Genomic DNA, 16,329 nt, shown 5'->3' with positions numbered 1-16,329 from the left:
TCTTTCCAGAAATACCCAGCACTCCCCCCACAAAAAATAAAGACCCACAAACCCAGTAATCTTAACTTAAGCCTCGCAATCCTGCATTGGCATTTCAGAAATGGTGACAATGGTGGGCGATGATGACCCACTTTCAAGAATTTTCAGAATGGTTGCCCTGAAAATGGTGCATGTTGTGGCGTAGGGTGAGTTGTAAAAGCCCTGGATGATACTAAGGACCTCTTCTCTGTAAGTGGCTTGGGTTTGCCTTCATGCATGATGGGGTTTTCTCTCTTAGTGGTGGAACACATCCGTGGGTCTTATGCATATGGGGTTTACTGTATAACTCTCCTTTTCTCCCAAAATGTTATCATGAACATTTTCAAACCTACAGTAACACTGAAAGAATTGAACCAGCAAATATGCCTATACCCATCATCCAAAGTCTACCTTAAACACTACCTAAAATTACTGTCTCACATTTCTATCCATCCGATTTTTAATGCATTTCAACTTGTAAGTACATTAAATAATCTGGGCCTTTCCCCTGAATGCTTCAGCATGCATATTAGCATGGTTTGAATTATTTACATTTCCTTTTTGTTAGAGGACATATGAAGTGAAAATGCACGGATTTTAAGTAGACTTTCTGATAAGTTTTGACAAGTTCAGCTCCTGGGTAGTGCAAACCCCAGCGAGACATGGAACCATCAACCCAGGCAGTACCTTTTCTCTAATCAGCTTCACTGGCTACCCTGACCCCACAAAACATTCTTCAGATTTTTTTAAAGGGAAAATTAGAACAGTATAAAAATGGCATCATCTTTTGCAAGGTTTCTCTCATGCAGCATTATGTTTTTGAGATACATATCAGTCATTTTATGGATCAATAGTTCACTTCTGCTTATTGTTGATCTCACTCATCCCTTTCTCCGATAGGTGGACAGTGGGCCTACTTATAGCTTGGACATATTGTGATTAAAGCTGCTATGAACATTCCTAGATAACTTTTTGGAAATGTTTATCTTGGGTAAATAAGGACAGAATAAGGGTGAATCCTGAGGTCTGTGTCTATTTAGTTTTATAAGTAACCACCAGAGCTCTTTCCAGGGTTATTATGGCATTTACCCTTTAACCAATAAGTTATGAGCATTGTGGTTGCTCCATAGCTTCATTAAATATTTATACTCTTTTTTAAAAATGAGCTGTTCTGTTGGGAGTGTTGAGGTCTCTAGTTGTGGTTTTAATTTGAATTTCCTTGACAATTGTTGATATGGAACTCTTTGAATATCTCCCACTGTTCAAATCTTGGCCTATTTCTTATTGAGTTTTTGTCTTTTTATTATTGAATTATAGGAGTTTTTCTATTTTAAGTACCATAACTCTTCCAGATGTTTTATAAATGTCCTAGTCTATAATTTGCCTGCTCATCTTTAAGTGGTGCTTTATTTTGTTTTTGATGAGTAAAGGTTTTTATTTCAGTGAAGTCTTCACTCACATTTTCCCTTCTGGTTATTATTTCCTATGACCCCCTCGTATTGGTCTACTTTTTGTCACTCTAACAGAATACCTGACAGAGGATAATTGTAAAGGAAAAGAAGTTTATTTAGCGCTCAGCTTTGGTGGCCGAAGGGCATGGCATCGCATCTGCTCAGTTCTGATGAGGATCTCAGATGGGTGAGATGCAGGTGTGGACAGGCAGAGAGGCAGAGCAGGAGGGAAGGAGGGGCCAGGCTTCTTCCTTCCATGGAACCCTTATAGGAGAGCTCCCGAAGGATCACAGGCGAAGCTGCTTCATTCTCTTGGTGACCTGAGGACCTGGAAGGCCCCATCCCTAAAGGCTCCACTGCCTTTCCCATAGTCCCACCTGGGGACCAGGCTGTCATCACAGTGGACCTTGGGAGTCACAAACCACACCCAAACCATAGCACTCACCTAAGGACCCTTTGCTTCCTTGCAGAGTATGGAAGTAGTCGCTTGCGTGCTTTCTGGCTTTCTTTTAGCCTTCATGTTTAGGTCCATGGTCCATCTCAGATGAGTTTTGTGCATGATGATATGTCAGCACAGGATTTTTCTTTATTACTCATTGACAATGTCCAGTATAGCAGCACTGTTTGTTGAAGAGACTGCTTTTCCCATTGCATTGCTTTGGCCCCCTTGCCAAAAATCAGTTAGGTTTATAAATACAAGTCTGCTTCTCAGCCGTTTTATTCTGCCCCATGGGAGCTGTTTTTAACACCACACTATCTCGGTTACTGTAGCTTTACAGTAAATCTTTAAATCAGGTAGTATAAAGTCTCTAACTTTTTTTCAGAATTGCTCTCAATATTTGAGGTTCTTAAAGTTTCCTTGTAAATTTGAGAATCACATTTGTCAATTGCTTCCCACTCAAAAAGTACACTAGACTTATAATTGAGATTAAATGAAACTATCAATAAAATTAGGGCGAATTGACAGCTTCACAGTATTGATTCTTCTCATCCATGAACATGGGATGTGTGCCTGTTATATAGGTCCTGCTTAATTTTTCTCAGCAGAGATTTACAGATTTTTAGTGTATAGATCCATCATATCTTTTGTTCAACTTAATTCTAAGAATGTAATTTATGCCATTGTAAATAAATTAATACTTTAATGTATTAATTCATATTCATGGTGTATATGTTTAGAAGCAAACCTTCTCAGCATTTACCCTGAATAAAATTATCAAAAGCCTTTTCCTTCACAGAGGTAACAGTGAGAAGAGCAGATCATCCTCACCCTGAGAGCTGGGGAAGCAATTATTAGTACCAGTTTGCCCCTTATTGGCTATGTAAACTTGGCCAGAAATGATAGAATTCTCTTCCTCGTTCTGCTACCTCTCAACACAGTCTTGGTTTACCTCCTCATTTATGACAGTCTTTATGTGATACTGAGAGAGATAAAGCTTGTAACTCTGATTCACTAATCCTTTTGGACGTCTGGTGAAGTCCTTGAATTTTCTACCCAGAGAGAGAAAAATCACATAATCACACACACACACACACACACACACACACACACACAGAGTTACAACTTTTGTTTTGTGTACAACTTTAAGATGTTCAGGGAATTTCCAAAGCCTCTTTGTCAGCCTTTTGGGCCACAGATTCCTAATTAGGAACCTCTGTTCTGGAGAGATTTGTCTAGGGCAGATCTCCTGTAACTCTGTGTCTTCAGTTCCCAGTGCAGTGATTTCCTGTGTCCCAGTACTCAGTCAGGGCTTTTATAGAATGGGTGTTGTGGGTTTAGAGACTGCCCGGCAGTGCTGCTGCCTTCTGTAAGCCTAGCCTCTCCTCTCTAGTAACACGAGATGGTCAGTTGACCCAGAGAAGCCCCACACTTTTTCCACCTGGTACAGTCAAACATACACTATTGGGGAACAGGGATGCGTCCACAGCCAAGCCACAGGGCAGATAACCAGAAGGGCAGAGCCAGGAGACATCTTGGGGACAGCTCTGACAGCCACACCTGTGGTCCAAGCATGCTCCGGACCCAGAGTGTCAAGGAATTGCCTGACATGTTGGTGTGGCAAGTCTGCAGGGGCAGGTGCAGCACTAGACCTGCAGGTCCTAAATCCTGTGCCCTTTGTGGGGTTTTCTGGAAAGTGGATTTCCATTCCCTCAGGATTGCACTGTCCTCCGAGGGACACAGCAATGGAGCTGTTTGGCGGGGCCACCTGCTCTCCCCTGAAGCCCGAGCTCCTCCCCCTCGCCCTGTGAAATCAGCCTGGCGGCTTCCCACCAGACAGCTGCCCTCACGCCTTGGCGTGGCTCCAGGTGCAGCTGTTTTGCTGCAGAACCCTCTGAGTTGTGCGCAACTGCCTGCTGCCTTTGCAGACATCCTGGCTTCAGTGCCAGCCCCTGGAGGTCTCTTCCCACAAGGCTGCAGGTCCCCAAGGCATTGGAAGCTGGGCGATGGTGACATTTCAAGACCATTCTCTCTGTCCCCGCCACCCCCAGAATTATGTCATCAACAGTGCCACCCTGTGCTGTCATTTCTAACTCCCAAACCATACTGGCTTTGATGGTGACTCTGTGTGTGTGTTTCTTCCTATGCAGGTGCCAGGGACATGGGCGGCAAGCTGTCTACACCAGGCGGGGACTCCACAGCACCACGGTCCCCCAGGATGGAGTGCATCCACACCGCATACAAACGGGGGGCCTTCAGCAGGGCCCGTGACCTGCTCAGAGAGGCCTGTGAGGACAGCACATCCCCGCTGGAAAAGGTAGAGTCAGCCCCCTGCCTGGGGGCCACCCTGGTCCTAGGTTGGATGAGGGTCACTGCTCAGATGATCGGCAGAACCTTAGTGGGGATGTTTTGTTGTACTCTGCATAATGCTTTTTGTGTATAAACTTGCAAGGGCCACCTCCTTCGGGTCCACTCCTTGTAGGGTGTTACCGCAGAAGCAGGGCTCTCCCCACTGTTCCCCACCATTCTGGCCTTTGAGAGGCAAGAGTGGGCCTGCTGAAATAGAAAGCAGCTAACACCATCTGCAGTGTCCCCGTCCTGTGCGCGTTTACACTGTTTCACAGTGTAAACGTGGCATCTGCTCAAAAAGAAAATTTAGAAAATCTGTTAATGTAGGGAAAAAAGGAAAAAATGTACCCATATTCCTAATAACACCTAAGCAATCCCACTCAACAGTTTTAGTTTCTTTTTCCCACTCTTCTGATCTGAGTATACGTTGATGTTGTTTCTGATAGAGCATTATACAGTCACACCATATGGATAGTTTTGCATACATTTCTCACCTACTATATCAAGAATTTTCTGTACGATTCTGGATTCCTTCTAAAGATCATTTTCAGTAGCTACATGTTATTCCATCTAATAGAGCGACCGTAATTTAAATTTAATTTATTCTTCTTGATTGGATATTTGGGTTTTTTCTAGTTTCTTACTAATATAAATAATGGTGTATTAAATGTTTTTGCCTAATTCTTCTCTTACTGCAAGGTTGTTTTCTTAGCATATATTTGCAGGAATGGGAAATGGGGTATAAGTGTCTTTAAAGATTTGAAACACATGTGAAATTGGTTTTTTCCTAAATATTTGTACAAATTAACCCTTCCTCCAACAATTCAAGAAGGTCAGTGTTGTGTTAAGAAGATCAGTGTTGTGTTCTTGGCCCTTGTGGGGGATAAAAATTGGATGTTATCATGGAAACACTTTGTTGATGTTATTTGCAATACTTTGATTAGCATAGGCTTAATGATTCTCTAATTAAAAGTTAAGAATAATTCCGCTCGTAGACTTCTGGTCCGTTCTCAGAAATTTAGAAATTAAAGCATATTGTGCTTGAGAATCACGGATGGGAGGGCATTTGGAGTCCCTCTGATTATGAATTCGTGGCCTATGTGGCAAAAGACTACCTTCTGTATGTGGAGACAGCCTATTACATCTACAGGGGGAGACCACTACATAAACTTCAGTGTGTGCAATCTGTGGGACACTCCAAGAGAACCAAATCATCTCTAATATGATTTTGGAAAAAACATCAATGTAACTGTAATAAATAAGTCAATGGCTTAAGCTTCTAGTAAATGGAAGGAGGAGGAACTCGGTATACTTTTCCCTTTTCTTCTTGCTAAAGTGCTCCCAAAAACTCTGGACATTACATATAAAGCAAGCATAAGATCCTGGAAGGTTCCAGTGCCCCCACACAAAAGACCCAGAAGGTAGCCAGGCATGGTGGTACCCAGTACTTGGGGAAGGTGAGGCAGGAGGATCACAGGTTTGAGCCCAGCCTGGGGAACTTACCAATTTCAGGAGATCCTGTCTCAAGAAACTGTGGAAGATGCAGCTTAGTGCAAAGGCCCGGGCTTCAATCCCTGGTTCAAAAAGAAAAAGAGGCTCTGGAAGGTGGAGAGAAGAAAGACCATCTGGTAATCTCAGAATTCAAGGAAAACGCAGTGATAAATATATTGGGAGGAGTACCTCATATATCCCAGACTGGCTGCTAAAGAAGCTGTAACCCAGAAATACCAACTGATTCAGGAAAAAAGGCTCCAGAGGAGGCCTGTTGTCTTGAACCAAAGGACTTGGCAAAGGGAAGCCTGGCAAAATGGAAAATTTACAGACAATAACCACCCCACTTCAGCAAACCATACAAAAATACCTACATTCCTAGCCCAAGCCCTCAGCAGCAAAGGTCAGACATAGATCCTAGATTTACATCTTTGCCCAAATATTTATATCTCCAGCTTGTCTGAGAAGGCCAGGGCTGGGATATAAATTCCCACCAGGTGGCAATGAATCCCCAGCCCTATTCCAATCCCCAACCCCATGAGTGGACTCCAGGGGCCTTCTGTCCTCACCTGACATACCTAACATCAGTGAGACACTCCTCCTCCTTCTGGCTAGGGAGAAATTTTAGCAAGCCTGATGATGAACCTTCAATACCATACCTGTCCAGCAGTATCCGGAAGTCCTCCCATCATAACATCAGCTGCTCCTCTTGGAGTCCCTGATGTCCATCCCAACAGGCAGTGATAAGGTGGCACCATACTTTTTACAGTAGAGTTAGTACAATCTGAACACAAGAATTAACTAAAATCCAGAATCTTAAAGTATGTTACCCCAATATCAAGAAGCTATTTTAAAACATTCATAGCGGGAGTTAGAAAAATCTCAAACTCAGAGAGAAAGAGATAACCAAGATATGCTAGCAGCAGGGTGACTCACATGTTAGAAATCTCAAATAAAGATATTAAAGCAACTATAAAATGCTTCAGTGATCAAGTATGTACATACTGAACTGAAAAAAAAATATCTCAGGGAAGAAAAAAGAAGCCTCAGCAAATAAATAAAAGATTCAGGGAGAGCTAAATGGAAAAGCAGATGGGCTTAACTCTATAGAGTAGAAAAATGGAGAAAAGACTTACTGACTTTGAAGTTTGGAGAATAGAAATTACCCAATCTTGAGAGAGAGACAGACAGAAATAGAGACAGAGAAAGAGAGAGACAGAGGAGAGATTGAAAATAAATGAATATGTCCTCATAGACATGAGAATTTTAGCTGAATCTAGAGTTATACATATCACATTTCCAGAAGGAGAGTGGACAGGGGCAGTAGTGAAAGAAATAGTGGCTAAAAATTTCCCCCAAATGGCAGAAGACAAGTAGCTGTGTGAATCCCAAAAGAAGGTAAATCCATGGCATACATTCCAAACATATGATAGTGAAACTTACTACAACAAAAGATGAAACAAAACAACCTTCAAAAATCATAAAAGCAGCCAAAAGGAAATAATTGCCTTTATGGGGAAAAAATGAAATTGTTGAAGAGTAAACTTCTCATCAGAAACCAGAGAGACTAGAAGCAAGTGACACAATATTTTTTAAAGTGAAGAAAGAAAAATGTTTAAAACAAGACAGTTATTTTATATATGGAGAGGAGTAAAGAGAAAATGCTGAAAAACAGTAGATTTTTGTAAGTTGTATATCTGTAATTTAATACATACAGCAACCACTTTTTAAAGAATGTAAAGGGATATACGCAAAAATACTATAGATCAATGAAAATGAAATTCAAAGCATGTATAAGTACCTCATAAGAACACAGAAAAAGGAAGCCTGAAAAAGAGCAAACAGAAAACAAAATTAACCTGAGAGACATAAGCTGTTGTGTCTAAAAACATATATTAAACATAAATTGTCCAAATGCATGAATTTAAAGACAGATTTTGACAGCATAGATAAAAAGGTATAAACTGTATACTGCCATGTGTGAGAGCTCACTTTAGACACAATGATATATTTGGGTTGAAAGTCAATGAAAAAGATACACTATATAAAAACTAATCAAAAGACAAGAGACTATCTTAATATCAGAGTAAAATTTAGAACAAACAATTAACATGGATAAGGAAGGTTATCACGTAATTATCAAGAACTTGGTCCACCAAGAAAACATAGCAATCTTAAACATGCATACACCCAACAACAGAGCTAACAAATTTGTGAAACAAAACCCAGCCTAACTGACAGGAGACTAAGTACATCCACAAACTTAGATACTTTGACACTGTCTCTCAACGGATGATAGAACAATTAAACAGAAAATTTCCAAGAGTGCAGAAGAACTCAAAAGCACTGTCAGCCAACAGGATCTGAGTGACATTTATAAAATGCTCTACCCTGTAGCATCAGGACATACATTCTTGCCAAATGTTCACAGAACATACATCAACATAAACGATGTCCTAGGCCTTGAAACAAAATTAAGTAATTAAATCGTGTATTCCTGGGCAGGAGTGGAGAAGATGGCGGATAGATAACAGCAGCTACAGAGGCTCTCTGAGATAGCCAGCTTAGAATCCAAGAATGGTGCGGTGTGGGGAGTCCTCAGCAGGGGGAGATATACCCTGCCGACCCAGGAACAAACTAAGCTGAGAGAAAACAATCAGAAATGCAATCCCGGTGCTACGACTGTAACAACTAAAATCTCAGTGCTGCAGCTGGAACCTGCATGGCTGGAACCCATGCCTTGAATTTCCTGCTGCTGCTGCCGTGTCTGAATTGGCACAGCAGGGTTAGAGATGCGAGAGCTCTGAGAGCGGAAATCGGCGAACCGAATTGAGAGCAGAGATGGTGGGGAGCCCTGCATCGACCTGCAGTGAGTGAGAGGAATGGGGACCCTTCCATAGACTAGAAGGCCCCAACAGAGGACATTCTGGGGCCGGGCAGATTGGCTGGAACAGGACACCGCAGTGACTTCAGTCACATATTCCCCTCTCAAGCAGGATTGGTGGGGAGTGCTTAACCTGGGTGACACCGCAGACTAAGACCCAGTAGGCTAGCCCAAACCAGGTCCCTGCACCTGACAGTGCACCCTAAAGCAGTGAAGCCTTCAGCACTGGCCTAGAGGGGCGGGCCCAGCAGAGGCTGCCCAGGTCTGTGTCTCCCTCGTACCCTGCAGTGGGCGGGAACACCTAGCTGGTGCAATTCAAACAAACTGTAACTGACAAAGAAAGAAACTGGGCCTCCTATATTTGCTTATATGGAAGAAACAAAAGTATAGGAAGAGGGAGAAACAAGAAAGGGTCCTCAGTCCCCAATCCTGAGAATACCGTTCCAGAAAAGGTAAATGCAAAGGAGAATGAGGACAGAAAACATGCAATATCAGGCACGGCACCAATAGACATAAAGCTATATCTCCGGGACCTCATAGATGAGTTCAAAAGTGAAATATTTAACCAAGTAAAGCAAGATGTAAGTAGAATAGTTAAAGAAATGCTAAGCACCTTCCAAGAAAAAACAGATGGTGGAATGGAAGAACAGAAAAAAGGGGAGAATTGTTTGATTGAGAAAACAGAGAAAATACAGCATACATGAAGCAGGTTCAAAGAGATTACCAGGAAACTAAAAACTCTATTGAAAGCTGACATAACAGCTTAAAAGAAACTAAGAATAGATTATCTGAACTGGAGGACAGATTTGTAATGTGGGAACATGAAAGGAAAAACTTCTTAAAAATAACAAGGAAACAAGCAGTCACAATACAAAGGCTAGAAGATGACAAGAGGATCTATAACTTAAGAATTAAGAATGTAAAAGAAGAAGCAGGGATACAAGCAAATGAACTGCAAAGGCTATTCACAGAAATAATCAAGGAGAACTTCCCTAATATAGGAAAAGGTAAAGATGCCCAGATGTATGAGGCATACAACCACATACAACCCAGCCACCTACAACTCAAACAGAACTACACCCAGGCATATAATAATTAAGATTCCAGAAATCCAGTATAAGAACAGAATATTAAAACTGTCAGAGACAAGAAACAGATCACTTACAAGAGAACACCCATCAGAATTACAGCAGACTTCTCAGCATAAACCATAAAATCACAAAGAGCGTGGGGCGAAATAATCCAAGCCTTGAAAGACAATAACCTCCAGCCAAGATTGATATATCCTGCACAGTTGTCCCTAGAAATTAATGGAGAAACAAGGTGCTTCCAAGATAAAGAGGAACTGGGGGAATTCGCAACCACCAATGCAACTCTACAAAAAATACTGCAGGACATTCTAAAGAGAGAGAAAAGTACCAGGATTCCAGAAACAATGGCAGAGAGGCCACAATGAATGGAGCAGAAAGCAAAATGAAAAAGACAAACAGACAACTAATGACAGTAAAAGAGCACAACAGAAGTGAGGCAGAGAAGGTTGGATATAATTTCTAATACAGATGGCCTAGATACACTAACTTAAAGGAATAGAGAATCACAGGCAGAGTGGATCAAGAGGTAGGGTCCACCGAGAGGCTCTTTATAGGAAATATAATTAGCCTGAAGAAGGTTGTATAGACCAAAATCATATATGAGAAAATGGAACTAGATGTGATAGGGAACCAGAGAGTAATAGGGGTAACTGGGCCATTATTAATCGATAGATAGAACAGACAGGCTAAAATGAAGAAATATAACTAGAAATCCAACCCTGGAGTGAGAAAGTACAGAAATACTTAGATAAATAGCAGGTTGCCCCTCCAATAAAAAACCATGAGTGATGGGGAGACCCGAAATACACAGTTCATTCTGGGGGAAGTAAAGGGGAGGAATAGTCTTTAAAAAAAACAGCAGAAGATATAGCTAATAGTGTATCAGGAACTAAAACCCTTATTACTCGCACCACTCTGCTTGGTTGGAACTTGTTCCATCCCAGTTTGTATACAAGCACTGGATCTGAGGGCACAGAAAGCTGTACCGAAGATACCAGGATATAGCACAGTGGTCATCTTTAATTTCCTGTTAACTCAATCAGGATCCCTGTATGACTTATACTGTTGCATCATGACTGATCTTAGTTATATCTGACTTGTTTGAATACTGCTTATTATTGGCAGATTTTATTCAAAACTGTTCGGTTGCTGGTATTAAGCTGAGGAGTATAGACAACTATACTGAAAATGACAATGATTCACCACGATATCCATTCTGATTTGATTACTACCTGTTTTTGTAGCTCTACACTATCTATAAAGTTGTATTTCTGTTAATTCTATTATGTACTGATATGTTCATTTATACTTTATCTGATGATATAGCCAATTCAGTTGATAACAAGAAACTGCACAGTGACCACGGTAGAACTCCTTATACAGCAGATTCAGATGTCTTTTTAGTTTTAAGTTTAGTTCTGTCCTGCTTTGTTCTGTTTCTCCCTCTAATATAGAAAGGATAGAAATACATGTTAAGACTCATGCGTACGTAAAACCTATAACAGTTTATGAAAACTGATCTGATGACACTTGATGAAATGAACAAACACTCTGAAGGAAAGAAAGGGGCTCTGCAGTACCCAGTGATGATTCCGGAGTGTTACGATGTGAAATCCAGCAATATTATTAATCTTTGTTCAGAAGGATTTAAATCTAATAAGTTTTGTTACTCTCAACATAAATGAAGACATGGATAAATGCGTACATGTCTAAGTGTATAGGATTGATACTCATATTACTTAGTTTTTGTTGGATAGTTGAACAGAATGGTTTGCAATCTCCCGGTTGAATTCCCATTTATATGTTCCACTTTTGTATCTTGAACAATTATTTGTGGGGGGACAATATGTATACATCAACTAGTGATTTATTACTGTTTATTGCTTTTCTTTGAAAGTATGTACTATTTCTGCCCATTTTCTATTCTGTTTTATCTTTCTCTAAATTAAAAAAAATCATGTATTCCTTAACTTTAGTGGGCTCAAAACTGGAATAAATAGGTTAAAAGGTAATGAGAAAATCTCCAAGTGCTTAGAAATAAAGCACATACTTTTAAATAATCCATGGGTCAAAGAGAAAGTTTCAGGAGAAACTACATTAAATTGAATGAAACATTTAATTGAATTAAAATTACGATACAACATATCAAAATACATGGACTGAAAGTAAATCTGTGACAAGAGGGAAACTCATGGAGCTAAATGCTTACATTAGAAAAGACCCAAAAAAGGCCTCAAATCAACAAACTTTAATCAAAACAAAAAGAAATTAGAAGAACAGCCAGAGGTATAGCTCAGTGGCACAGCACCTGCATGGCAAACACAAGGTCCTGAGTTCAATTCCTGGTGCAAAAAAAAAAGTTAGAAGAATAAAAACCCAAAGCAAACAGAAGAAAAGAAATACTAACAGTAAGAGTAGAACATTAATGAAACTTGAAAACAATGAAAAGAAGCAATAAAATAAGACTTTTTCTTTAAAAAGATGGATAAAATTTGGCCAAATTACTACTAAGACAAACAGAGACAAAAGAGAAAAGAGAAAAATTACTAATATAAGGAAGGAAATGGACTATCAAACGGATGATGCAAGAACGCTCAGAACAAGTCTGTGCACATAAAGTTGATAACTGACATGAACGAGCCAATCCTCAAGGGTAGAAACCACGACTCACTCAATATAAAACACATAATTGGAGTAGTCAAACTCAGTGCATAATTTTAAACCTCCTAAAAGAGAAATCTACAGGCAAAGATATTTCACTAGAAAATTCTACCAGATGTTTAAAATGTGTTAACAGTCCTACATAGTCTATTTCAGATAATATAAGGAAACACTTTTCAGCACTTCTATGCAGCCTAATACCCAAACGAGGCAAAGAAAGAGCAAGAGAAGAATTCAGACTAATGTCTACATGAATATAGGTGCAAAAATTCAGTGTTATGTGAAAAAAAATCATGTACCATGACCATGTGACGTTTATTTTAAGGATTCAAGGCTGATTCAACATTTAGCAATTGATCGGTGTAATTCTCCACATTGACACATTAAGAAGAGAGATCGGAGTCAGGCATGATGGTTCCTATAATCTCTGCACTCAGGAGGCTGAGGCAGGAGCATCACTGCAAATTTGATGCCAGCCTGGGCCACATAGTGAGTTCAAGACCAGCCTGAACTACATAGCGAGACCCTGTCTCAAAGAGAGAGAGAGAGGGACAGACAGACAGACAGACAGACAGATCAGGAAAATTATTTCAATTATTTAATACCTGCTCATAACTGAAAAAAAATCTTAGAAAGTTAAGAATGTTAAGAATAAAAAGGAATTTCCTCAACCCAATTAAGAAACCTATGAAATCTAAAGCATAAACAAAAACCAATCCTGCAACTAACTGCATATTTGATGGTGGTCTTAATTTCTTTCTGTTGCTTTTAACAAAATTTGTAAAGAATAAGCCAGGATGGAGGCAATCCCAGCTACGTGGAAGACAGGCAGGAGGATGGCAAGTTTGAGACCAATCTGGGCAAGTTGGTGAGACTTTGTCTTAAACGAAAATGTAAAAAAGAAGATGGACATGAAAGGAAGAGAGGGACAGAGGGTGGAAGGCAGGAAGGAGGGAGGGAGATGAAGGGGAGGGATATTCTTTGGATTTTGTTTTGGTTTGGCTCATGGCGCCAGAGGCTGAAAGTCCAGGATGGAGTCCTGACAAGGACTCTGAGCTGCATCAAATGTGGCAGAAGACAGAACGGCAGGCAGGATGCGTGGAAGACACAGACAACAAGAGGCGACCTTGCTTGGTGGCCTCCTGGTTTTGTGAGAACAATCCCCCTCCCGTGACCAGGGCTTTCATTGCTCCCGGTGATGTAATCACCACCCCAGCAGTCAAATCTGAATGTGAGCTTTGGAAGGGAGAAGCCGTGGTCACAGCATAGCCATGGCGCCAGGCTGCTTCCCCCCAAGATCAGGAACAAGGTGAGGATTCCAAGGGCACTGAGAAACCCACTCCGAATAGTTTCATTGTAACTATATTCACTGTAACCTGTCCAGCACACCGGGGATTTATAGCCATGCAGTAAGGCAAGGAAGTTAAATGTAGATGTGAAAGAGACAAACCTATCCTGTCTTTACAGATGACATGATGGTCTACACAGAAAGTCTGTAAAAGAAATTATCCACTAAAAACTGATAAATCAGACTTCATAAAAACTGAAATGTTTCCTCTGAGAAATATTCTGTTAGAGGATAAAAAAGAAGCTCTAGAGCGGGAGGAAGTACTTGTTAACTGCACACCTGGACAAAGGACTCATACCTAGAAGATAAACAGTATCTAAAAACGGAGCATTAAAAAGCAAACAGTTCATTCCAAAAATATATGTAATGCACGAAGAAACTTTTTGCGGAGTAGGTAGCAGGTAAACACATGGAAAGCCACTCATGAGAGAAATGCCAGTTAAAATCACAATGAGAAGCTGCACCGCGTCTGATAGAAAGGCTGAAGTCACCCATGCACAGTGGGGATGCCCAGCCCTGCTGGGAATGTGGAGGAGCAGACCCCTCAGTCATTACTGTGAGAGTGTCAGATGGTACAGAAACTGGAAATAGCTCGGTCGTTTCTTTAAAAACTAAAAATATGCTTACATTATGACACAGTAATTGAACTGAGCATTTATTCTAGAGAAATGAAACTTACATACCCGCTAAAATAAGTGCGGGATTGTTCATAATGATCGTTCATAGCAGGTGTTTTTTCTTCCCCTCCCTGATGACCACAAACTAGATTTAATAAAGCACTCTGTGGAAATATACAACTCGAGTGGACCTCAAGTGCACGATGCCGAGTGGGGGGAAAACTGATCTCCAAAGGCTGTGATTATGTTATTGAGTTTTGTGAATCCACAAAGTCACGGAAGTGCAGGAGAAATTAGTGATTGCCTGGGTATAGGTGTGGAGAGGAGAGTGGATAGGACTGAAGCAGATAGCATTAAAGAGATGTCTCTGCTACGGGGGCTGGGGATTTAGCTCAGCGGCATAAGCGCCTGCCTTGCAAGCAGGAAGTTGTGAGTTCAATCCCCGGTACCGATAAAAAGGAAAAAGACAAAAAAAAAAAACAGAAAAAAAAAAAAAAAAAGAGATGTCTCTGCTAAATGAAACTTCTTTATCTCGACTGTGACAGTAATAAAGTATACACAGATGACAAGCGGCAGAACTGTGTACATGCACTGTGTCACCATCCTTTTGCTGCCTGAGCCACTGCTGTATTGTAAGGTGTTACCCCTGGAGAAACTCTATAATGGTGACTCAGGACCCCCCAGTCTTTTTTTTTTGCAACTTCCTGTGAATCTCGATTTCACATCAGGAAGTTTCAAAAACAGTGTGTGAAATATAATGTCACTGTGTGACGTTGGAAAACTGATGAAAGCATATCTGTGGTGCTGTGCTGGCCATCGGGACGGTGGCTCCTCCTGAAGGTCAGAGGCAGGAAGCGAGGTACAGTGGGGCGTCCTCAAAGGCGACGTTCCACTCCTTGGTCTGAGGACAGATACGGGGGTAACCAAATGGCAGTTCATTAACTGAACACAAAATTTCCAAACTTTTTTTTTGTCAGTATGTTACACCCTGGTAAAAAGTTATACTGCATACCCATAAGCATGGACAAGCATGTTCTAGAAGGCGGTAAGAGTGATTGCCTTGAGAGAGGATTTGAGAAGGAGAGATACAATAAAAGGAGGCCCACTTTCTTTTTCATACTGAATTGAAGTAAATGCAAACCAAGACTCGAGCCTCCAGGCCGACTCCAGCCAGGGAGGCAGGCCCAGCGCCTCCCGCCTCTGGTCCCTCTGGGCCTTGGGCTGGCTCTGTGACCTCACCACCACCTCTCGGGGATGGGGCTTTTAAGCCTGTAATGCCTGGAGTCTAGACTGCTGCTAGTTGTATGAGTCACTTAATCAATCACTGTGGGTTTTCTCCATAAATGCAACTGCTTTCCTGGAATGTGGGGCTATGGCACCCGCCCTGCCGGGGGAGCATGGTGGTGGGCTTTCTTTTCTGCTCATATTGAATATGTGCATTTCTGCCTCCTCCAAGGAATTCTGGCCCCTGACAGGCTCTCACCTTGCTTCTTGGGTAGACTGCCCATCACCAACCCATCCACTGCCCTGACAGAACCTGAGTCCTCCTCCAGGTCCCGCCTTTTCCAGGAGGTCGAGGGGTGGGATGGAGAGGACACGGGCTCCAGAGCTACACGGACTCCAGATCATACCCTGTGTGGCTCTGCTGACCGTGAAAACCCTTTCAGGGGGCAAGCTTTCATTTCCTTGTCATGGGATAGAAATGTAGACGCATTCCCAGGTTGCATGTGATCAGTAAATCAGGTACCCAAGTCACCATCCAGTAGCACGTGGGCAGAGTTTGATGGGTACCGTTTCCCTTTCTTGGGGATGCACTCACCCATCCCTGCCCATCACACTCTAACATGATCGCCAGTGGTCATTCAGCAAATTACAAATGCTGGCTGCTAATTTAACAAGATTCCCACTTGAACTTTATTGTAAATTCATAGAGGCCAGAAATCAATCTGCCACCCTCTGGACTCAGCCTTACGCCAACCG

General features: G+C 41.5%; 1 protein-coding gene across 1 annotated transcript in view; it reads left to right on the top strand.

Moving 5' to 3' along the window:
* Lrrk1 (leucine rich repeat kinase 1) overlaps positions 1-16,329 on the top strand; it is a 128,883-nt gene that overhangs the window by 38,531 nt on the left and 74,023 nt on the right. Inside the window, exon 3 of the mRNA XM_013158772.3 lies at positions 4,059-4,225. Within this exon, the coding sequence (XP_013014226.1) occupies positions 4,059-4,225 (167 nt within the window). The remainder of the gene's footprint in view (positions 1-4,058; positions 4,226-16,329) is intronic.

Source organism: Cavia porcellus, unplaced genomic scaffold, assembly GCF_034190915.1.
Source record: "Cavia porcellus strain 051 isolate PalLab524CR breed Dunkin Hartley unplaced genomic scaffold, mCavPor4.1 scaffold_6, whole genome shotgun sequence".
Classification (NCBI taxonomy): domain Eukaryota; kingdom Metazoa; phylum Chordata; class Mammalia; order Rodentia; family Caviidae; genus Cavia; species Cavia porcellus.
This window is presented reverse-complemented; position numbering and strand designations above follow the sequence as displayed.